Below are 25,984 nucleotides of genomic sequence, written 5' to 3'. Positions count from 1 at the left end.
TATTCCTTTTAAATTTTTAACTACCGCACATCGTTAGAAGACAGAGCATGGCTCTCTGGCCCATTCTGCTGAGGACAAGGGTAAAAATGCTTTTAAGAGATCTGAGGGATTTCACTCACATTATATTTTAAATGGGTTTTTTTAACATACATTTTTTGAGGTGAGGACATTGGGACACATCTTATAGATCCGTTAACATTTACTCCATCACACAATAAAGTTTTAGAGTTCAAATCACTCTGAAGGTGATGGGAAAACATGTAGAATTTAAAAAATACTAAATAAAAAAGCAACAACACTATGATTGAGTTCGGGTGAATGAACTGCATCTTAAGGTACAGTGTGTGTGGTCTAGTGGTGTGGTTGCAGAGTGCAAACAACTGAGTACCTCTCTGCTCACTCCTCTCTTTCCAAGACTGCGGTAATGTGTGCCCCCCGAGTGCAAAACCGTGGTAACACCGGTTGCCTCACTCAGAGGACATCCTTACATAATAACACTACTTTAGGAGCAACGGAAGTAAGACGGCGGCTGGCTGTACCACGGTTTTGCACTCTGCAGCTCACGTTACCGCAGATTCACAAGCGTGTCGGAGAACTGCAGTGGCCTTCAGGTAACGTTTGTCCATTCTGGGCTACTGTAGAAACATGGAGGAGCAACATGGTGGACACCATGAAGAGGACCCGCTCCTTATATAGATATGAAGGGCTCATTCTAAGCTAATGAAAACACAACGATTCTTAGTTTCAGGTGATTATACACTAATGAAAACAAAGTTATTAATAATAAATTCCTTTTCTGTAAATAGATCTCCTGAAATATTACACTGTTCCTTTAATAAAACAACCATGTCAGCTGATCAAAATTAGTATTTGCATTGGCACAATTATCTAAAATAGTAATTTATTTTCTCTTCATATGTAAACTCCATTACCAGCAACAAACTGGATTTGCAAATAATTCTTTGTAATAGTTGATTTGTATGTGAATGTATGGATTTCCCACAGTTACCATATGTGTATATAAATATGGAATGACAGAATATGCGTTAAGACTAACAATTCATCAATTCATGGATTAGTTGATAGACTACAAAGTGTATTAATTAATTTAACTATTAATAACTTCAATTAAATTAATAACTATTTTGATAATCGATTCATTGTTTCAGGAAATTTTCAAGCAAAAATCCCCAATTTTCTTCGGTACCAGCTTTTCTAAGGTAGGGATTTGATGCTTTAGTTGTCATATTTAATTATAAAACAAAAAGCTTTGGGTTTGGGACTGTTGTTCAGGCAAAATAAGACATTTGAAACTGTCACCTCTGAGCTCTGGCAAAATATAATGGCTGGGTATCTTGAACTGTTTTATAGACAAAATGATGAATTTAAAAAGTTGAGAAAATAATAAGATTAATCGATCGATTAATAGATGATGAAAATAATCATTAGTCGTAGCCCTAGTTAAGATAATCAGAAATAATTCGAAGACAATTAGATATAGATATGGGTGACTATTACACTTGTTCTGTTATAGACCAAACCTGTAACCAGATCATGTAATGGCAGCAGGGTAGATGATGCACTCAAACATGATGACTCATCAGTGGGTACTCAGACAATAAAGATGGATATCACTGTTAGGTAATGTGAGACGTTTCCTGACAGATACTACTGCGCTCAACCAGATGGAGATGGAGGCACACATAACATTACTGGACTGACACATGGGGACGAGTGTTGAGCAACACCAGAACAAAAATCCATTGCTCCTTTTGATTTGGCCATAACAGTATCTCTCAATGTATTTAACATTCAGACAGCAAATAAAGTTTACTAGAACACAATTTATTCCGATGAATTCTGAAAGGAAGTATGATTAATGTGTTTCAGCAGTGAGTACAATACTGCAGTGATGGTTTAGGCCTTAAAGGTATTATTGATAACATTTGTAAATGTAGACGTCATGAATATAAAAAAATACATCCACATAGCCTTTAGAAAGGTGCAGAATAAATGTATGGTTTTTCTTGAAAAAATAATTATGATTGTGAATTAATCCTTTTAAAAATGTTGGCGAATCCAAAATGAATGTTTTGTTTATCTCTTTGACGTTTGGTTCCCACTTCTAACAAGGCTTGTGAGCCGATGTGGTATCTTTGGCTCGTTAGTTAGTGTGGAACAAAATGGATAAATGACTGAGATTGACTGTTAAATGTCTGGCAACCACTTGTTGTGAAGTAAATTCAATGGACCGGGGAGAATGCAATATCTAGTGGTTGAATGTTATCAATAGCATTTAAATCTAGTGAGGAGAAGGGATGTTTGTGAGTTTTTGGTGACAGCAGGAGTTGGAATAATCAAACACTTGAGGATGATTCCAAAAAATTTTTTTTATAATCCAGTGGGATTGTCTGACAATCAGTCTCATGCAACATACATGCTACTGATTTGACCAGCCCATCTCTTTATACTGAGATCAGGCTTCACTGTTTACTACTACTGTACTCAGGGTTCACCTATGAGGAGGTCATGGAGCACAAGGCCTGCAGTATAATCCAAACTAAATCCTATTTGGGATGTTTGCACCAACAAGATATTGGATTTATGACCAAAACAAGAATGCCACATTTGGCTTTAATCACTGCATGTAAATTAAATAACAAAGAGAGTATTTGAACTTGGACTTTTGAGTTGGAATCTTTTAGGAGATTTTTTCTAATTAGTTAACTCAAAGAAGAGGATTTGAATACTTCACTGCTGCTCCCACCAGGAATTTCAAGGTCCTCCATCTGGCGGGGATGCTGTTAAACCAATAGACCTTGAGTCACAGTGAGCATACTGGCTATTTGCTCACAGCACCGTATTTGACAGCAGTTTGTGGACACGCAAAATCGGATTAATTTGGAATTTACTGCCAGCACGAGAGGGAATAGATCAGTCTATGATTAAACCTTCTCCGTCAGACAGCAGGCTGTGTATATAATATATGTAGAACACAACAATTACAGCGTGCTATATTTGTAATTAGAAGTACCGGTGCAGATTCATAATTAGTCTATTTAACTCACTTTATTCATGTCACAAAGCATTATGGGTACGACATAAATTTAACATTAACCAATCTAGCATGCTGGATTATTGCAGCAGCAAAGGGAAGGCAATATTTTTTGCCATAACTAAAGCTCAGTAGGTCAGGGTGTTGTCGTGGGGTTAGAGGGTGTACATCGGGGGATTTTGGGGGCAGATTTTGAAAACTATCGCAAGTTGCGTTAATGCCTTAAAGAAATTAATGGCGTTTAAAACAAATTTGCGTTAATGAGTTATTATTGCGTTAACTTTGACGGCCGTAGTGGGAACATTTTTGCAAACTAAACTATTTTCAATTTTAGTGTAATGAAAGATTCAACTAAAATACAGAAATAGGACCACAATGGAAATAAGTAAGAATGTATATCTTTGTCTAGCTTCAACCTGTCACAGAGCGTGACGTTTTATATATTTCTGAAAATCAGATTCACCAGTTGCTCCACTAAATATCGGCGTATTTGGGCAGAGCAGACAGATGCAGTCACAGCCTGGTGGCCAGGCTTGACTGACAGCTCCACCACAGCTGACAAAAGCGTTGTGCCTCTGGAGGGCTCTGAGCCCTTTAGCATGTGCTGCCAGGCGGCGAGGACGCCTGCCTCTGTCTCTCTCGGCTGGGTGGCTGCTTGATGGGAGTCTGCTGCTTTAGAGGCAGCGAATCTGGCTCGCCTCGCTCACATCCTCCTGCTGACTAGAGCCACTACTACCATGCTCCGTTTCATCTTCCTGATGGCCCTCGGTCTCTAAATACACTCCTGCTCCTTCCTTCAAAGGATTGAACTGGATCAGCTCAAAATCTAAACGCCTGACGCACATGAAAACAAAAAAACATTCGGTGATTCAGTGTGTAGGCCCAGAAAAACCGTGGCTTCATAAATCTTCTCATCAGGGCAGATGTCTCCTGCAGGCTCACATTCACAACATCTTTCCTCCCTCGCTGGGCAAATCTAGCCTCCCCTCTGAGCAGCGGCAGAAACACTCAAACTGAGCTAATGCATGCAGCATTTTAATTAATACTCAAAGGTCTCTGGAGTTGAGCTAGAGAAAAAGAGACCTGCAAAGTCATTTACAGCCCTACCTGTCACTGAGCCGGGGAGGAAAGAGAAGTGGCATTAAGACACGGCGGGGAGAGAGGGGGGGGGGCAGCACACACAGCAGAGAACACACACTTTTAGAAGAGATTGAGCTTTAGCTTTGATCTATGGCTACAAAGTAGAGGTTGTGGCACCCATAACAAAATCATTACTCCATTACTTCTACTGACTGTAAGAAGGGCAGGAAGGGGCTGTTTTGTGGACAAAGGGTTAAGTGGTGGATGCAAATGTCTTTGCTTTACATACAAATACAACTGATTTTCATATTCCTCTTCGGTTGCTGCTCATTTGGTGCACAAGCCATTACAATAGTGTGGGGCAGAGACTGCCGTTAAACAGCATATGGGGGCATTATTAAATAAGCAGATGCTATCCGTCCGGCATCTGTCTGCCTCGCATGCCGCCTGGCCTGCCCACTTAAAATGGGAGGACAATAACTCGGCTGAAAAAGAGGTTGAGGAGAGACCTCCGTCAAAGAGTATAGAAGCAAAAAGACCAAACTCTGGTGCTTTTTTCGACAACAGCTGTTAGATGGGGCTGCGGTAGCGCTGCCGCCATTTGAGACTTAAAAAGCCAATGAGTCTTTGACCATGGATGTATAAAGAGACGTCTGTAAATCAGAGGATACATTTTTTTTTAGGGAAATCAACTTCACAGTACGAACTGTTAAATAGCCCTCATTTAAATAATTGTGTCGTCAAAGTTGTAAAATGAACTAACAGCTGAATCCAGAGTTATTTTCCTCGGCATAATGAACGTGCATCAGACCCACGGGACTGCACCACCCTGCACGCTCATATGACATATCCGGTTCTGCCGGCTTCCTGCTAGCTGTAAGCGGCTGTAATAATGGATATATTGGCTGTAATTCATCACTTTTATTATCTCATAATCCACCCATGGGCTGTATGCTGTAAGCCTGTACCGCGGTGGATGTATTAACGTCTCTGTTCCCAAACAACCGACTATCGGCCGGTAGCTAGTAGTGATAGCAGCATGACATAAACAGAATTTAATGTAGTTGTAGGCTATTTACTAACACGCAGGGCAAAAAGCACAGGACACAACCTCTTATACATCCATGGTCTGTGGTCTATTGGACAACGATGTTGGAGGTCCTGATTGAGATTGCTCTCAAAATCTGTGTGCTGGATTTTTCTAACTTCCATTAATGTTCATCGCTCACTTTATGCTCCTCTGGGAAGCAGCCGGGAAAAAAAGTTAATAAATAAATAAGTGAATAGTTATAATAGTATGCACATTTATAATATTTTTATTGTTCAACACAAATATGACAAAAGTACAGGAATAATTTTGTTTTACTTTTGTACATCTCTTTATAGGCGGACGTTTTACTGGCGTCAGGTAGTCGCTTTCAGTCCAAAATGGCCGAAGCGTAGCTTTGCTGCTGGGTGTTGATGTTGCAATGGAACAAACAATTGACTTTCATTTTTTATCAATATACGTTCTTTGCCTCCGTCCCTTCAGGCCTCATCACAACGAACCATGTTCCCCCATGCTCCTCAGAATGACTGCACTCAGTGCTGACTGTGACGGCTGTTGGAGAAGTCGTGATTTATCCGGCTGCATTCAGCAGGTTGGGAGTTACAGAAGTGGCCTTGGAGCGAGACAGACTGCGGTCAACAACAGACGCCCACATTCACTCCAGGTAATAGTACTTAGGAGTGTGCTACTCTCTGAAAACGAGGCAGGAAATGATCGTGTCACATTTACTATCTATGCATTATATGCCTTATTTGTAAAGATATTAATCTCACTTCAGTCCATACACATGGCATAATACTGGATTGAAATGAAGCAGGGATTTTAAAAATAAATGAATAAATTACTCAGTAAATAAATTAATAAATATGTCATTAAATGTAACAAAATAATACTGAAAATAAATGTAGTCATTAATTAATTGATAAAATGTGACATAAATTGATATTTCTGTTTTAATTTTCTTCTTTATTTATTTATCTTTTTATAAAGTCCCTTATTTCTTTACTCTTCTGATTAATTTTCCCCTTTATTTATTCATTTATTATTTTTGCATTTATTTAAGTTTATTCATTTATTTATTTATTTTTGCACTTATTTTTTATTTATTTTTAAATTTATTTATTTATGTATTTATGCATTTATTTATTTCTGTGCGATTTTCCCTTTGCATTTCACCCCTTATTTATTTCCCCAAACCTATTTATTTCTGTATTCTTTTCTTAACAAATTTCTTTTTACATTTCTTTTTACATTTCTGCCTCATTATGCAAATGAGGGAGCCGTCATACATATGCATACATGCATACAAAACACGTACAACAAAGTACACCCTCTAACCCCACGACTCTAACCTGACTTTCTGAGCCTTAGTTATGCCATAAAATATTGATAATGCAACATGAAAGAAGTTAATATTAATAGATTTTGTCACTCTTTGTATCATTCCTTGTCTTACTCCTATTAGGGGAAAAACATGCTCTAATTTTGGAACTACAGTTCAATAATTTGGGGAATATAAACAGAAAGTCTAATGTTGCCATGGATTCAGTGAGATACGTTGTGTGGGCTACAACTTTTTGGCCTATATTTGTTTACATTTTGGCACAATTAAAAGTATGCCGAATTAGCTATTAGCTGATCCTGTTTGCAATGTGCCAACAGATGTACAGACAAGTATCACTGGATTACTTTGATACTGACGAAAACTTAAAAACGTGATGATACCCAAGCAAGTTCTGGAGCTATAAGAACCGTTTTTCCCACTATGATTTTTAAGTAATTTATTGACGTTTATCTGACATCTGATACATCCTCGGAAAGTGTAAGTTACACTGTCTCTGTGTTTAGATTTGACTGAGTAATGACTGAGAAAGAGTATGAATTGTGATGCAAATTGCAGCAATTGGGTGCTTTAATTTTGAAAGTACCTTAATTGCATCGATGAGCTGTGTGTTACGCCCAATGCTGCTGCTGAAAACTGTTGATACTGTTGATCACTGTCAAACTACGATAACTAACTTTGTGTTGTTTTTACAACACCAGAGCGCACCTGTCTTTGCCTCATGTCTCTGCCCCTGCATGAATTCAAAACAATATTCCATTTCCTAACTTCACTGAAATACTAATAATGGACTTCAAAAATATAGAGGCATCACTCCAGTCTACCAGCAGCTAATCATCCAGCAAAAACTCTTGCCCCCAACCTTCCCTTTTTAACAAGAATTAATGACCATATTAATTTCTTTTCCCACCACTGAGACACTGATAAGATGTTGGGTAAACAGCTGCTCTAATAACTCTGTTTCTCAGCCTTTGAGTTCACAGCCAACTTTGCCCAAATATAAGCCTTTTCCACAGCAATTTGTGACAAGAGATGTTGAAAGAAACATCAATGCATCATGAGGATTCAGCGGCTTAACAACATAAAAGACACGAGCCCTACAAGTAGGTGTGAAATGTCTGGCTCTGTAGTCTTTCATGACTTACGAATGTAGAAATATAAGAGGATACAGCAGCAACTGTGACAGCACAGCATCACAGAGCTAACACGGACAATTTAATCCACACACAATGAGCTGTTCAAATCTCATTACAGCGCAGCACAGCACTTGTGCGAACACTGAAGAATAGAGACATTTATTTCCTTTTTGGGGGGTTAACAGGATGCAGTAAGACCAAACAAGACAGCTCTTTGTAGCAACACTGATAATATGATAAAAAATTTTTAAATAAATACAAGCTGAACAATATTTTCATGTTCAACCCTCTCCAGCTCTCCATGCTGTGCAACTGTAACAAAGCACAAATTTGACATTTTGGGAAATACGCTTACTTGCTTTCTGATAGAGAGTTAGATGAGAAGCTCGATACCACTCTCATATCTGTCTGTTAAATATGAAGCTACTGCCAGCAGCTGGTTAGCTTAGCTTAGCACAAAGACTGGAAACAATCAGCTTAGCTCTGTCACTAGGTAACAAAATCCGCTAACTCTCTGCTAGAAATAAGCATATTTCCCCAAATTCCAGGGCTGCAACAAGGAAATGGATTAAATAGATTAAAATCAATTATAAAAATAGTTGGCAACGAATTTGGTGATTGATTATTTGGGTGTATGTTATGCTGCACGGCACCTGCTTTAGCAATGTGGCTGCTTTTCTAGCTCACGTTATGAATTACAGGAAATGTCGCCTTCTCCGGAGTAATCATTTGAAAAGTGTCGTAGACAGAAACTCTTGACTGCAGGTTCTAATAGTCTGTTTTCGCTCCATTTTTGAGATGGATCAATGTAGCCGGGCCCCTGATAAAGCTAACGCTGGGATACATTGATCCATCACAAAACGGAGAGAAAAAAGAAGGATGGTATTTCTGTCCGCTACGTTTGTTTTTAAATTAACATGTAATCATGCATTTGCCCGTCAAAGAGAGAGAAGAGACGGCAGATTTAGCTAACGCTAATTAGCTGAAATAAGGTCGCAGAGACACTGGATTACCATGTCACAGCCCTTTTCAAAGCTGAAAGGGCTTTATAATAAAAACAATACATTTAAACAAGGTCAAATAGACGGAAAAAAGACGGTAGATGCTAAAATATAGAAGTGAAATTTACAAAAATAGAAACCATTAAGAATAATAAAAATGAGAGAATTAGTAAATATATATATATATGTTACATTTCCTTTTTATTCTCAGTGCATGGCTGCATCCTCAATGTGTAATAAAAGAGCATTGTACAAGAACATGTGGAATATATTTTGTTTTTCTTAATAAGACGTTAGTTGCAGCCCTACAAAATTCCCTATTTCTTTAACAAACCTCCATTCCTGGCGTTAGAAAGCAAGTGTTTTTAGGTACAAAATGTACCTAAAAGGGAGATTTGTCAAGACAATGCATGACAACAATACTCTTATCAACCTGGGAGTGGGCAAATATGCTGCTTTATGCAAATTGATGTATATATTTATTATTGGGAATCAATGAACAACAATAAAAAATGAAAAATTTAGCATAAAAAATATGCTCAAATCATAACATGGCAAACTGCAGCCCAACAGGTAACAACAGCTGTCGGTGTGTCAGTGTGCTGACTTGACTATGACTTGCCCCAAACTGCATGTGATTATCATAAAGTGGGCATGTCTGTAAAGGGGAGCGTCGTGGGTACCCATAGAACCCATTTTCATTTACATATCTTGAGGTCAGAGGTCAAAAAAAACTTTTGAAAATGGCCATGCCAGTTTTTCCTTGCCAAAATTTAGGGCAAGTTTGGATTGTTATTTCGCTTCCTCCGCGCTCCACAAGCTAGTATGACATAGTTGGTACCGATGGATTCGTTAGGTTTTCTAGTATCATATGATGCCGATATTTTCACTCTGGCTTTAAAACTGAGCCAACCTAAAAATCACAAGTTATCTTATATAAGAAATTAGTGGCGTTAAAACGAATTTGAGTTAACGTGTTATTATCACGCTTTGACAGCCCTAGCTTATACCGACGAGGACAAGAAAGTCAAGTTAGATGGAGGAGTTGAGGAAAGTGGAGGCAGGACTTGGATCGAGAACTGAGGCAATCTTTAGAGACCGCTGTAGGTGATTTAAAGGCAGGGCCAGATTAACACTTGGGCTTGTGAGACTTAAGCTTCAGAAGGAACAGGAGGCTGCGGAACATTATTAACTTGACTGGCCTGACGGCAATCCTGCCGGCCAATTTTTATACCTGACGGAAATGTCTTTTCCAACTCACAGATGTGTTTAAATGAAAGCAACAACTCCTCAAATTAAAATAGACATACTGTATAGTCGGACAGGGTGAGGTTCAGGTTTTGGTCAAAAAGTATGTACGTTTTTCTCACTTGAAGCCAAAGTTACCTCTTAAGTTTTCTTCCCGTTCAGTGCTCTCATATACTGATACCATACTGATGGTATTTCAGTGTTTCTGAGGCTAATCTGTTTGTGGTTTTTCACACAATACACAGGCTCATAACATTGTACACTCCCTCAATACAGAGCCTGAGCTAAAAGACACACACAGACAGACACAGACACACACACAAACTAAACTATATGAGAAGGAGGGCAGAATAGCTTTGTGAGATTTATTTCTAATTCCTTTTTTATTACTATACAAGTAGATACTTTTTGCTTATAAGGCAATAATACTGCAGGTTGTATTTTCTGCGTGTCTGCAAAGACCTCTATAAGTGCCGCGGCTGCATAAGCAATATTCTGTTTTTAGGATGAGGAGTGAGATTAGGCTGCTTTGGAGAATGGGGTTAGAAATAGTGATTGCCTAAAGGCCCACAGTGCTCCTGATGTTCAGTTCAAAAGGTGTCTGTTTTACGTAACATCCATGTTGGCTATAACTTACTCACACACACAAAAATGGTTATTTCTGTTGAATTTATTTCCATGATTATCTTGTCTTTGATTTATGCAAAGCTGTATGCTTCATTATGAAAGGAAAGATGATCAATAGAGACCAAATTGATCATTAGAGACAAAATATTCACTCTGCCGCAGCACCTACCTGATACGTGTTGTCAAAGCTGTCATACATGAACCGTGTGATCAGAGACGTCTTTCCAACTGCAAGAGAAGAAACAGACAGAATGCGTCAAATGAGAAACAGGAGGCTACATCTTCCTCTATTCAGACACTCAATAAAGCTAGCAGCAGGATTGGTGGTGACGGTTTCAGCCATGGCTGTCACTGCTGCCCAGGGAGCTCATTACTGTGTGCGGGGGTGACTAGGAGGTCAGCAGTGGCGTCAGGTCCAGATGTAATTACAATGCTGCTGCTGCCGCTGTTGGCATTGTGTGTCTTCCCAAAACACGGACATTTCTCATTTAATTTATTCAATGGGGAGAACGGGGTGATGAGATGCAACGCTGCAAACTAATTTTTACTGAACTACAGGAAACCTGAGGGAAAAGTCAACCACCTTTTCAGAAAAAAATACCGTTATGTGAGGGCTTCAACAGGTTTTGCTGATATTTATCTGAATAGCATTGAAACTGAATGCCAAGCAAACAGACTGATTAATTAAGTCTGATAAAGTGACTGGTTGGTTTTAAAGGCACTGCAACCTTATTCTCCCAATCATTGTCAAACTAGGAGTGATGTGGCTCTACACGAACACACCACTGTCAATGTTAAAGCTTCAGTAGGCAGTATATTTTTGACATCATTGGGCAAAAATCCCATAATAACCTTTCAGCATATTGTAATTCAAGTGTTCTGAGAGATAACTATACTTCTGCTCCTCCTCATGGCTCTGTTTTCAGGCTTTAGAAAATCTAGCCCATGACGGGAGACTTTGACCAATCACAGGTCATTTTATTGAGAGAGCGTTCCTACTGACTGTGCTCCGGTCATGTGACCAGAACTTGGCGTTCCTTCAACAGTTTTTACAATAGCGGCAGCGTCACAAACTTTCTCATTTTACAGCTAAACTGTGCACTACAAGATGATTCTGAAAACATTTGAAACAAGAAATAGGCATTAACGTAACATAATATTGATTCATATTTGATCAGTGCTGCCCAGTTTGACCGTTTGGTCGGAGTTCGCGAGTGATTGACAGCCGGCTTTCATAGACAGCAGATGGACAGCAGATCTCAGATCAGCTCTGACTGCTTGTTTTCCTCCGGTCTGTGAAATCTTGCAGATACCGTTAGGAGCACCGGAGGACACAGAGACACAGGATTTTTTTCAGGTTACCTATTTCATGTACTACTGTCACGATATAGTGACCATTTTATAAGCCATCTATTAAAGGTCATGTATAACATAATAATAAACATATAGGCTACATATGATCCAGTCCAGTCATGATTGATGAAAACCAGTGCAATAAGCTCAGCATTTACACTCGTTACAATAACATGCTTTGTAGGAAATGCAACCACATGGAATTTTTCTGCACAGACCTGCAAACTTGGAATAATAAGGAGCCTGTCTCAAGTGTGTAGAGTTGAGCATGGGTTTACTATAGTAAAAACAACATTGATGATTGTGTGACGCGCTTAACTTAAAACAACCCCAGATTCACTCTCCTTTTGGAACGAGCTTTGTCCGCTTGTCGACGACGATGATTGAGAGGGATTATTTTTGCATGAGTCTATACATTGTTTTTTTAGGGAATTCCTACTCATTTTGCCTTTAACTTTTTTTACAAACACAATATTGTGCTTGTTGATAATCTCCATCGCAGGCGTACACAGGGCAACTCTATGAGTAAAAGCAAAACACTGAATTGCACCTTTAAGCAAATACATTTATTCTATCAAAAACTGAATTTTCAACCGTCAAAGCACATTGCGATTAGTGATAGAAATCAAAAATCTGTTTCAAACTCTACCGTTTTTGTTGTTCAGCTCTGACACTATTGATTCCCCTGATCAATGTCTGTGCATTGCAAATAATAACTTAGAGTAATCCTGGACGGCACACTCTCTAATTCTTTTGCATGGGACTTAAGCGATCACAGATAGGAACAGGTCTTCTAGCATTTTATTTCAAGCAACATTGGCAATACCATCAATATCAAGGTGAAGCTAAAGAGACAACTGATTTAATGTATGTTTAGGAAAATCCATTTTGCAAAAATTAAAAATCATTATGGGGCCGTGCTATGGTATGTGATTGACAAATGACTGGAAAACAGCCACCTAATTTCATATCAATTCAATGATTAATTCATCTTTTTAGGAGCATAAGGCATGATACACCAGAATGAATCACTTCTAGAGAAGACGGCTGGTGAGACATGGTTGACTCGTTGATAGATGGCATGTATGGTTTTCAGATGTTTTATCCTCGGTGGTTGTGTTAATGAGGAGGACTGGAGCAAAGAAAAATGGGGAATCAATCACATCCTCTTCTTATATCCATTTAGCAGGAGTACAGATGGTTGGCTGGGAGCCGGTCTCTTATATCCCTATAACTCCAGTGGAACAGATCCAAAGTGCTACAGTTAAGTCCAATCAGACTGTAAACGCTGGCCAGTCTCTGGATGGTGCTGACTACCGTACACTTTACTGACATTTCATCTAATTGACTCTTGACCAATAGCCCTAAATCTACTCATATACCCCCAGTGCCACATGCAAACGTCTTTTTGCGCAGTTGCCGTTCTAGATTTGTTATTAAATATTTTTGAAATTTCAATTCATTATTCATGTGGGAGAAATGTACTGTGACCGAGTCCTCAAAAGTTGCAAGCACAGGCACACTCAGTAAACATAATCTGTCTCTAATTCACAGTTCATCAAATGGGCACCCAACTACAATTGTTTACAGAAAGAGTTTTAATCAGGCAGACTAATTACAAGTGTCTGTGCCCTCGCTCGGTTTCCATATCTGCAAGGCAGGATTTGATGCGCAGCGACTGATTATGCTAATGATCTCATGCTAATTCATCAATACATCATCTAGCTTACTTAACTCCGGAGCTGTCCTACTTTAGACAGATACCAGCTAATTCATCACGTTCTACTGACTCAGTCATGGTCTATTTGGAATTGAATCTCCATCATGGCTCGTCTGGTGAAGTCCAATTTGGTGTGCATGGAGCTTTAGTGAAAGTGGTGGGGCTGGGACACAGTCGGTGTGAGAAAAGTGAAGCGATTTTTGAACATTAAAGCATGTAAACATGTTCTAGTAGAAACCCCAAATACAGGTATGCACCTGAAAATAAGCAGAATAGGTCCTCTTTAATCACTTTAAAAAAAAAAAAACACAAGAGAAAAAGTGTAAGGAATATGTATCTGCTATAATCTAATAACTACATTATTATGTGGGTTTACAGATAAACCCCCATTCAGGATCGATATAACCACTGTGGTCATTCTTAACACTATGCTTGTGTTGTGTTGTGTTGTGTCCAAATAATTTATATTAGATATAATATAAAGTGTACATGTTGAACAGTGTTATGTTAGAAAGAAATAACAGTCTGATATTAGTTTTTTTTTCACCTGAGGATGCTGCCATTTTGCCGAGAAGCGGTTAACTTTAGCCTTAATCTTTGTTGCATTAGAAAGGTATCATATATGTTGTTCAGGCTCTTTTGCAGGTTTCTCAGTCGGAAACATTAAAAAGTCAGCCTTAAAGCTGTTTCACACCAAGCACGGATTTTCGTCTGAAAAAATTCACACGGAAATTTCTAAAAAATGATTTTGTGGGTTCTTATGAATGCTTGCACACCTCCGCGGAACATTCGTGTGGTGGAAAAAATATTAGGACGGGCCTCGATATCAGCAGATTTCCACTTCAGGAAATATATATTTGACCAATGACATCCTTTGTTCCAACTGATGTCATTAAAAATACTGCCGTCATTCTGCATAATAATTAGCAATGTGCTTCTGTTTGTTGCCCGGAGTGTTGATTTTCAGAGCAATGGCCGTTTGTTTTCGGGGTTTTTTTCAGACTTTTTGGTCTCCATCTCAACACCAAATAACTACAAACACCACAACAACTTCCTCAACAACCGTATGAAGAACAATATATGTCTTAAGATCGCCCAGTAGCTGGGCAATGATGAAGATGGTAATGTAGCTGATATGCACTTGCTAACGTTATATGTTGGTCACAAAACGGGGCTAGCCACAACAGCTAACATTAGCATACAATTTGTGGTTCGATTAGTTTAGGTATAGCGTAGATAACGTTAGCCCCTTACACATTCTCTGTCTGGATAGGTTTTTGTTGTGTGGAGTTGACACGGGCACTATTTATGAGGAAAATCATTGGGCCTCATTGACAAAAATGGTATACAGCAATGTGGATAATTCGCACCGGACACGGTGTGCATAGTTGTCAATATGAAAAATTTGATGCAGATTTTCCACCATTGTGCACCATATTTTCACATCGCACTGGTGAGAAATGGCGTTTACACTGAATTTTAAGAGTTGGAGCATGTAAATTGAATACCTTTTGAGTTTTGAATTGTTATTTGGACAAAGCATTTTGAAGACGTCATCTTGGTGCCATGTAAACTGTAATGGGCATTTTTCATTATTTTTTGACAATTAATCAGTCATAAAAATCCTCAATAGTTGCAGCTTTACACGTTGCAATACAATATTGACTTTACAGTATGTGGTTTAGCAAAAATATTTGTTTGGCACAGCATGAATTCACACATCCGTGGTAATGACAGAATGGAGAGTCTGATCCGACGTCCTTGTTGCTGACTCATCCTCCTCGACCACTAGTCAACATGACACAGCACTTTCTGTGCCTCTCAAGTCACTGGTGAAAGCTTCAAATCTCAGGGACAGACAGCGCATCCTTATTTCTTCCTCTAAGTCAAGTAGTATCTAGGAGAGTGCACTTTGAACAAAATCTGAAGCGACGCCAAAATCCCTTCCCCAGAAAGGGAGACAACAGAACACTTTGATTTCGCCTGGATGTATGTATAAAACAGTCTAAAACGACGCACATTGAATTACACAACTGAGATGTCACACCAAAGCACTACAGGGAGACATTAACATGTCCCTTTATGTCCCGATCTAACATACAGTGTTCTCGTAATCTTAAAAGGCTGAACTGAGTGTGGTATTCAATTTTTGTCAGTATCTTATAACTCCAGGTCTGTTTGTGTGAATTTAATTACTGGGGTAGAAGCAGGAAGCTTAGTTACGCTCATGGCTGCAATAATTTAGTGAATTTTCTGTAAGGCTAAAAAGAAATGATTAACAAGGCAGATTTTTGATTACATTTCAGAATTAGCTCTGCATTTCAGAACATTTCCCCTTCATAAGCTTTTCATCCCCTCTGCCATTAACACTATTTTAGAGATTATGATGGGATTCAAATGATTAGTAGCTTTAGTCAGACATAAAAGTAACATCCAAAGCAGCGGCAGAGATAACATAGCAATGAGCTCTTTTCATTCAGGTCGTAATAGAGGTGTGTTCTCACAGGGCGATGGGTTTGCAGAGAAAACTTTAGCTTATTACATTTCAGAAGGAAGGACAACATTGAACTACAGGAAGTTGAGCTACAATGAGAAACAACTGACAAATGCAGATCTTTTTAATTTACACAAACATGTCCTATAATCAGAGCTCGAAGTGGGCCGGTACTCACCGGTACGGACCCTGAATAGGATAAGCGGTCACAGATAACGGATGGATGGACTATACTAAATATACAAACACACCACCTTAACCCTGTAATGTTCCAGTTGGGATATTATTAGAGTATTATCGGCCTACTATAGAAGATTCATAACATGCTTAAAGAAATAATGAATAAATAGCAATAAGTCGCAAGAGATTGCCGATACACACGCCTACGTGTGAATAAGGGGAGTACCGGCACTTATTTCTTTCCACTTCAAGCACTGCCTATAATCCAAATGAGGAAGTTCAGCGATTATCATAAATATGAACAAAGGTAGAGAGAAAAGCTCGACTGGTTTGGTATTTAACTACATAATGGTACTTATTCTTTTCGGTGTGAAAGCAATGATGCAACATTTATTGATAGCGCCCATGATTCCAGGCCGTCTGTGTAAATGTCTCATCTTGACATTTAGGCTATTCAAGGTAGCTTATTTCTTCAGTGTCTGGCACTTATCGATTACCGACAGACTCTAATTAAAGTGGATAAAGTGTACAAGTTCCACCTTAATCACAGGAGAAAGCTGTCCACCATTCACAACATGTCTTCTGACGACAGCAGCTTAATTCACCCAAACCGCCTCCATGTGGCTCTCACCAGCCAAACTAACCTGCCCCCGTTAATAAAGACCCAGTGGGCTTGTTTTAACAACAGCTCCTTCTAGTCCTGATCTGTTACTGGACTCAAAGTGGGACCCCCAAAATGAATATGCTGATTTACTCCTCTTGCGTTACCTTGATTAGTGACTGTCTAGACTGTGGAGGGACGGGACGCTGCATGGTTTGTTGTGATTTCTTCATAATGTCCTGATGAAGAGCCCTGTCTTTAACGACATGATCTCTTTTCAGTTTTAATTTCTTTTGTTGCAAGCCTACATTATAATGTTTTGGAACAGCATATAATTTTACTCAAATGGCTGTGGGTTCTGAGTTCTTCCTTTCTGTTATGTAGCTGCAGTAGGGGTTAGACAGGATGAATTCATGAGGTTATGTAAGGCATTTAAATCTTTTACATCATAGAGCAGCGTTGTATGTGAACTCAACGACACCATTTTCCATTTAGACTTGCAGTTAGATGAAGTCCACATGGACAGCACCATGTGATGGGACTGTTTGTGTTATATGTAGTTGCATTAGAACTTTTTATTTTGGTGACTGCTCCATCATAGAACATCTTCAACATGTTTAAAGGATTACTCCAGTCATGTGGTATTGCACAGATTGTATAAAGACAGATTTAAAAAAAAAAGAAAAAAAAAGAAGGTCAAAATCAATGCAGCATGCCTGAAAAGTGATGCAGAAGTACCTTAAACTTGCATTCTTTCTAATAGCCAGCAGGGGGCAACTCCACTGGTTGCAAAAAGCAGTCTGATTGTATAGAAGTCTATGAGAAAATGACCCTACTTCTCACTTGATTTATCGCCTCAGTAAACATTGTGAACATGAGTTTATGGTCTCAATCTCTAGTTTCAAGTCTTCTTCAATACAGCATGATGTTCATTTAGTAAATTATGCTCCCATTTAGAGTCAAATAGACCATAAAGCGGGGTATGCTTTAGGGCGTAACTACCATTGTTTTTGACAGGTCGCTACCACAGCATTGTCCGAGTGTTGTCCGCATTTTATTTTGTCCGTGTCTTAGAACTTTAACCCTTTCAGTGTGTTTTCAGTTCATGAAAGTTAATTGTAACATTCTGATCGCTTGAAAATGTCTTATTCAGTGTTTGATCGTACTTAGCTCCACCCTCTCGTGTCACTTCTAGTTGCAAAAGAGCAAGATGGCAACAGCCAAATACCAAGATGACAACGGCCAAAAACCAAGATGGTGACGGACGAAAACCGAGATGTCAATGGCCAAAAACCAAGATGGCGACGGCCAAAATGCCAAACTCAAGGCTTCAAAACGGCAGTCCACAAACCAATGGGTGATTTCATGGTGACTACATCCAATTCTTATATACAGTCTATGCACTGCAGAGGCAGAGATATCCTGACATTTAGTCCCTCAAGCCCCAAAAACAGCCACAATGCAACTAAATGGCACCTTTCATTAGATCTTCCACCCTCATCCTCTAAACTCCACAGCCCCACTAGGATTGAAAACAGCTACATTTCACAATTCATTCCAATGGACTAACCGCGATCAGAGGATTCGCTCGAGGAGGCGAAATGAATACGTGCACATGTTCCAAGTAGAGTTCAACTTTGGTGAATTTTGACACACAAATCTGTGCCATCAACCAACAGCAAGCATTCTTTGCAATGCTGACCTTTGAGGAGATGGAGAGCCGAACTTGCTAACCTACCGTTAGCAAGCTTATTAGCTCAGAGAGCTTTATTTTCCCTTCTCATTTACTTCTCATTGAACTATATAAATAAAATTTACTGACTGTTCTTAAACTAGACTGTTAACTGAAAACAGTTCATATCATTTAGACCCTGCAGGAATTCAACAAGTAAGAACCCGCCACCTCACTATCCCTGTTGATTATTCAACCACACTGAGTAAGCCACCAGTCATGCAGTCGCCTTATAGACAACTTAATAAACAGTAACACAGATAGGGGATTCCTGCATGGTGGGTTTCCAATTACAGCCATAGTTTTAATGAAGTCTCTACTTGGTGTGATGCTTCAAAGACTTTGTGGAGTGAGTTAGCAACATGAGGGCCAATTAACGGAGAGGACTGAGCACCTGCTGCTGCACAACCTGCACTTTCACCAGCAGGACTCTGCTGAGCACAGTCAGCAGACACCTCATCAAGGCATCTCTTAAGAGCTTGAAATGCAATTTTATGGCACGTTAAAGGCCCAACACAGTCGGGCGCACATTAGGCTCTGCCATTTGTGAACTATGCAACCATAAAATGAGTTAGTTAAGGATTCTCCCACCTCTGCACCTAAATAATCACTGACTAAAAAAACGAACGTGTAACAAATATGCTAGAACCAAATTGATAAATACCTACGAGAGTTCACAAGAACTGTCGATAATTGTATTGAATGGTTGTGATTGAAATACAAAAAAACACACTTTTAATGACAAAATCCAGACCTTAGTCTTTTTCATTATTATCAGAACATATATTCAAAATAATAGATGACAAAAATGAATAGATAAAAATGAAGGTGATGAAAATGCATGTGAATTGAGAAATGGAGCGGTAAAAACAGATGTGAAATAAAAAATTGAGTGGTTTTTGATTGACATTTTGGGAGGACGTAACGTAACAAAAATTGAGTGATGTAAAGGACAAATGTCAGTTGGGTATTAGGGGTGTAACAATCCATCGATCTGATCAATGATCAACGAACCAATATCATTGATGTAAAGTGAAAACATCGATACATATCATCATCTTTAAGATGTGCCTTTATTTTGAAATTTCCATCCCCAAGCGCACCTCATTCCTAAACATCCAAACAGTGCCAGTGGCGTTAGCAAGCGGCGTTAGCAAGCGGCGTTAGCAAGCGGCGTTAGCAAGCAGTGCTGGCGGGGTTAGCGAGCAGGGTTAGCAAGCTGTGCTAGCGGCGTGACGTTAGCGAGTATGCGGTCGGCCGAGATAGAAAGGCGGGGAGAGCATGTGTGTGACAGTGAGTATCAGTAGCGTTATTGCTGTGAACCTAGCAGTGCAATGTCAGTAAGTTACAGTTTATTTGTTGGTGAATAGATGCTACAACTCCTCAAGACCCAAGCCAAGTTCCTGTCTTGCTTACTACTGTACCTGCTGGTTAAAATGAAGGGAGTTATGGTGCCTTCAAATGCAGTCGTGTTTACCGTATTCACGAGAAGAATCCATATGAACGCCCCCCCCCCCCTCTTTTGGTATTCACGACCTCGTAAGTGGAAAGTTTCTGAAAGCACCAAGTTCACAAGTTGTGCTGACGTTGTCAGAAATGGTGGAGGCCATGGAAGTTAATTTGTCAGTGCATAATAACTTAATATATTGTAATTTACGTACAGTATATTGTTTTTCTTTGTAATTTTATAATGTGTCTGAGGAAAATGTTGATATTCCTAACGGCCTCGTCTTTTTCCTCTGTCATTATGCCTTTGCATTTCTTGCATAATTACACGCTTGCTAGCTTGTTAAATTGTTAGCCTCTGTCGCTGTTCGTTCTAAACAACAATGGCGGCTCCTGAAGAGGTTAGCGTAGATGCTGCAATAGCATCAGTTATATCAGAACTGGAGAGTATTTCTTCATTGAAAGAAGAGCAAAGAACGACACTGAAGGCAATGATTTGCTCTTCTCCCAAGTGGCTTCGGCAAGAGTTTGATTGACAGATTGGTTCATCCAATCACCTGCCAAGTACTTTTTTAAAGTGCCTGCCCTTTTCCAAACAGTTTCCAATGATGGCTACTCAGATGGTTCTGAGTAACCATCTGGCGGGTCAGGTTAACCCCTTGACACCTTTCCTTAAATGATAAATGGCAATTTTGTGTTGTGAATGATGAATGTAAGACGGGGAAAATTATGAAACATGACTCATTTTTCACTATATCACGACTGTTTCAATCAAATCTAAATTAATCAAATCACTTGGTAATTTATCACTCTATTTTTCCATTTCACATCCATTGTTACTGCTCCATTTTTCAATTCACATGGATTTTCATCTACTCCATTTTTATCAATTAATTTGTGTTACTTCACCCCATATATTATATATACTGTATATGTGTGCAAATGTGTTTTAAACAGAAGATATATAATATAAACTTTAATTTAGAAGAACTTTTAACAAGGTAAGTTTAAGAAGAGGAAGTTTCTTTCCAATTAAAAAAAATAAGTACAGCAAAAATAATTTAAAAAGCTATTATGGCTGATGCTGGAAATATAGTTTTCATCAATTATATCGCCCTTGCTAGTAATGTGTGGACCAGACAATGCAAACACACACATACACACACACACACACACACACACACACAGTATAATAAACTTCCAACTACACTTCTTGCTGAGCTCTACAGTATAAAGCTGAATAATAGACTAAGTTTTGCATCCAGTCCTGAAGCTGTGTGCCAAGCAGTCAGGTAAAACCACTGCTGGTCACTTGGCGGCGGGCATCACGGAATACCCTTGAGGACTTGGCAGCCAATCAGAGCATGGCAGTGCTTTCTGCATGGGCCCGACTCCCACTCGCAAGGCGATGGATAAAAATAAAACGGAACGTGTCATGCCTTGCCTTCGCACGACACCGGGATGAGAGCAGGGCACGCTGGAGAGAGGCAGATATCTAATATTTATCAATGACTGAAGGAACAGAGACAAATAAGTGGTTATTTATGATAGTCCTAGCTGAGGAGGGAGAGAACAGAGACCTGAACAAGATACAGAACAGTGGGAGAGATATTATGGACTCATGCATCTGTGTACTTGTTTATTCATAGTCACAGCAGCTGGCATTCAGAACCCAACAGGAGAAAGCCAAACAGCAGATGGCCTCCAAATGAATTTCCTTCAGTCGAAGTTAACGAATTACACACGCATTAACAAATCAAAAGGAACTGCCAACGTTAGAGCAGTGAAAAAACGTTCTAGTTTCAATGCCATTTTGATACCAACTATACATGGATGTTGCACAAACTTTAACTACCTGCATCTGAGTTACATCATTCAATACTGCGTTAGAATTTACAAATTTGAGGGTCAGGTGCCTTGCTCAAGGGCTGCTCCACAGATAGAATTAGCATCATGTCATAGTTTACTTAACCCATGCACCTCATTTGAAGACGTTTAATCCTACAATAAAATGTCTAAAAAATGGTTTGGTCCCAGGATGTACCTCCAATGAGAGAAAGAATCCAGATCTTGCATTTTTCATACCAACAAACCCCAAAACTGAGCGATGATGAGCTCTCTGGATTCAACCATTAGATGTGAGGCTGCCTCAGGCAAACTGTGGGACCCAGCTACATCACCACATACCCAGAATAATGTGTGAGGCAAACACATAACTGGCTAGAATAAGTTGCAGCTGTGTGCTTCCCTGTTATGTGTTTTTATGAGTGCAGAATTATCCAGCCCTCATGTTGTCTATCTGGAAGTAAACTATGACATCCTGCACTCTTTGCTTGTAACCTCCCCGTTTCATGACGTTGTTAAAATAATGAAATTACATAGGCCAGGTTTTGTTAAGGCAAGCTCTCTCCTGAATGGTTTTACATGAGTGGATCTGCTTTTTTACCATGCTACCATGTTAGGTAAATGAGTCAGTGATGCATGACGTTTTAAAAAAAGGACCATTTTAATGAACACTGTTTATTTGTCGGTGAGAAGATATCTTAACGTTTAAGCTAACATCAGTCTTTTGGTTAATAAGGTCAAATCTTTAATCATCTGTTGCTGTTACAGCATATAGAGTTTGACCATTAAAACCTTTCCAGTATATCTTCATGTGTGTCAAGTTTAATAAAACACACAGGTGCTTTCGTTTAATTTGTCTGATTAGACCTCTCCTGAAGAATGTGTGGGTGTGGGCAGACTGTGTTTCATTGACATCTCCCTGCACATGTTAGGGCAGGTCTCTATTATTCTTGTTAATAGAGTAGCGCAGGATTGAGTCCTAATACCCGGCAATGAGTTAGCATTTTAGCACTTCTGGTTCCCTCGTCTGGAAGTCAATGGGTATTTTGAATGGGTTTTTAGCTAGATGCGTGAAATAAGGTCTGCGGTTTACAAAAGCCTAAGAGATTTTAACGTTTTGTTCTACAATATAAGATATGTCAGTTAATCTCCCACTTTTTTTTTTTAAGCTTTTATGTGTCTTAAAAAAGGCGGATGCTAACAAGTGGTTAAATGAGACTACTAAACAAAAAAAACGTGTAAGTATCATAAACGTTTGTTTGCCAAAGAGCTTATTTTCTGTAATAATCCACAACCCAATGGAAAAATTCCCATTGTCTCTTTGTCGAGGGAACCCAGGGCGATGCTAACTTCCGGGTTGGCCTATAAAAATATATCCCTGCACCACTCTATAGAGAAAGTTTGGTGATGTCACGTAACGTCCAGCATACCTCCACCCACCCCACAACTGTAGGCGAGGTCTAATCAGCCAGAATTGAAAACACCTGTGTGAGTTTACCAGGCAAGAAAATGGTCACTAACATGTTATGTGAATAGCTTCACAAAAAAAAAACTCCCTTCCTGACCAAATACTTTATAGCCTTTAGCCTAGACACTGGTCTCAACAATTCACCAAAACAAGATTAGTATAGTAACTCTTATTATATGAACATAACGCAGCTCACCAATCAGTCTCGTCAAGTTCAAAGAGGTCTGGAGACATAGACCCTTCAAGCTGTGATGCTCTACCATGTTCACAAAGAGAATTCACATTCACAGGCCGCAGTCAAGCACAAACATTAGGTAGAAAACAGGTGAAGATCCAATGTTGTTAGACCAGTACAATTAAACTGGTAAATGGCAAATAGCATGCACTCTTCCTCAACTGTGTGCTGTCCTACTAGCTTCACTCTGTTTTATGCTAGTGGAACAACTGTTGGATGGATTGCCATGAAATTTGGTACACATTTCCAGGATATGAGGTGGTGATGAATCAAATTAACTTTGGGATCCCCCCATGTTTCGTCTAGTATCAACATCCGGTCAAAAGTTGTCAGATCACATGGACTTCACCTGCAGAAAATTTGCAATATGAACTCTACCAGGACCGTCCATTTACCAATACCTCTGAATAATGGATGAACATGCTTTCAAACTCAACAAAAGGCTGAGTCTCCCGTGCACACATACTGTAAAGCACTCAGAAAGCCATTTCAGCCATTATGCAGTCTAATGAGGCATTTGATGTTACTAAAAGCAATAGCAACACACACACACACACACACACACACACACACACAAATACATACAGTACACAGCAAAAGCACAATGACATATCCACCAAGGTGTGACACCGGTTTTGAAATATATGACTCTCTCTGGTGGTTGAGATTGCCTTGGGTAAGGAGATAGAAGTCATATGTCTACTGTTTGAGGCCAGGGGCTTGAGACAGACCAACTTGACGTTTTAATGTTTAAATTAGATTCCATTCTCGCGAGGCAGAGGGCAGCTTGAGGAATGAAGACAGCATCCTCTCAGAGAAAGAGGACACTGCTTCCATTTCCATTGTACTGCTTCTAATATTCACAGATATGCTCATGTTTGCTATTTCACAAAGCAAATGCAAAAATATCTAATAAGTGTGATTATTGTTTAGGCCACCAAGTAAATTGATCACAAGCTGACATAGGTCACGATCTGGGTGGCTACCAACTTGGCTAACATTTTCTTTGGGGAAACCCAGCCATTGGATGTTAGAGAGCCCAACAACAATCTGAACATTTAACTCTGTAGCTGGGCTGTAAGCCAGCACAAAGCTACTGGAGATTTCTGAGGTAGAAGAAGAAGAAGAAATATCCAAATATTAGTACTTAATCAACAAGTCTTAGTCATAACCGAGTATACGGCTGGACCGTGTATGGTCAGTCTGTGAATTAGTGGCTAAATTGTTACACAAATAGTCAGTGATCGTGTCTATAATGTTAAATCCAGTAATGGTATGTGTCCACAGCCTCTATCCTTTCCACGTTTCCCATTCATTGTCTATGTAAGCAGCAGTGCAATGCATTCTGGTAGCGTGGCAGCGTGACTGGAGCGACGGGGCGTCACGCTTGCCACCCCTCATTTGTATAAAGTTGAGGTCTAGGCTACTTTATGCAAATCAGGGGTGTTCGCCGGCGGTGCAACTCGCCGCCTCTGGAAGCTCCCGAGAAACTTTAAACTAAACATTGTCTATCCAAAATAAAGACAGATTTAGCAACTGTATGGCTTATTTCTTGCATAAAATGTTTTCAGAAACACATTACGGTGAACTATTTTCGTGATATAAGAGAAGAAAGTTTCCAAACGAGCCGCCATGTTGGTTCTGGTTTGAAAGCTGGCAGCAGCAGCCCACGAGCAAAGAGCGTATATTGATCCAAGTTTGCCACAAGGGAAAGCGTTCGTCCAATCAGGTGCCTAGTGCCTTGTGTCTAGTGGCAGCCCATCAAGGGTCCAATCCTGGGAAGTGAGGCGATCACTCGCGAAGGCGAGTGGAGCCGCTGTCACGCCGCCCTGAAAACGTAAACAAAGGACTGTTCCCGTCTTTTCTTTTTGAAAGAGCAACGGAAACTCCAACACTCGGCAGACCAATCGTCTAACTTCATCACTCAGTCAGTCACTCAGTGACAGACTTTTGAGTTGAAGGGCTGCGGTCCAGCAAAAAATAATTATAATACCATCTAAAACCTTAATCTAACATCCTCCGTTCCCCTTATTACAGTCCTAATACACTTTCAGAGTGGGCAGCTTAATCTGCACAGGGATACGGATTCATTTTCATTGTTTTTTGGTCTCTATTCAGAATTTCTAGCTGTTGCTTCTACATCACCAGACATCAATACCTCTTAATTAAACATTGATACAATAAAAACACCAAATTACCTTCATTCATTTAAATGAAAACTTGTATATGTCTTCTGTGTGGACCAGACATCATATTTCCAGCTCAGACTCTTTCCACATTGCCCTCAGGAGTAACACTAAATAATGCATAAATCTATTTGGTGCACAAAACAATTAAGTCAATTCTGCTAATTAAACACAAACAGGAGTATAT

The 25,984-nt window shown here is 39.5% G+C and overlaps 1 protein-coding gene across 6 annotated transcripts in view; it reads right to left on the bottom strand.

Annotated features, from left to right (window-relative positions):
* Positions 1-25,984, bottom strand: part of rab6ba (RAB6B, member RAS oncogene family a) — a 74,873-nt gene that overhangs the window by 31,896 nt on the left and 16,993 nt on the right. For 3 of the 6 annotated variants that reach the window (XM_074636564.1, XM_074636565.1, XM_074636566.1), the window contains exon 2: positions 10,707-10,765. In XM_074636564.1, the coding sequence (XP_074492665.1) occupies positions 10,707-10,765 (59 nt within the window). Of the gene's footprint in view, positions 1-10,706; positions 10,766-25,809; positions 25,933-25,984 lie in introns of those variants that run through there. The other 3 variants (XM_074636567.1, XM_074636568.1, XM_074636569.1) reach the window with 3 other exon arrangements.

This window comes from Sebastes fasciatus, chromosome 5 (genome assembly GCF_043250625.1).
Source record: "Sebastes fasciatus isolate fSebFas1 chromosome 5, fSebFas1.pri, whole genome shotgun sequence".
NCBI classification, from domain to species: Eukaryota; Metazoa; Chordata; class Actinopteri; order Perciformes; family Sebastidae; genus Sebastes; species Sebastes fasciatus.
The sequence above is the reverse complement of the archived record's forward strand: the minus strand, read 5'-3'. Positions and strand labels throughout refer to the sequence as shown.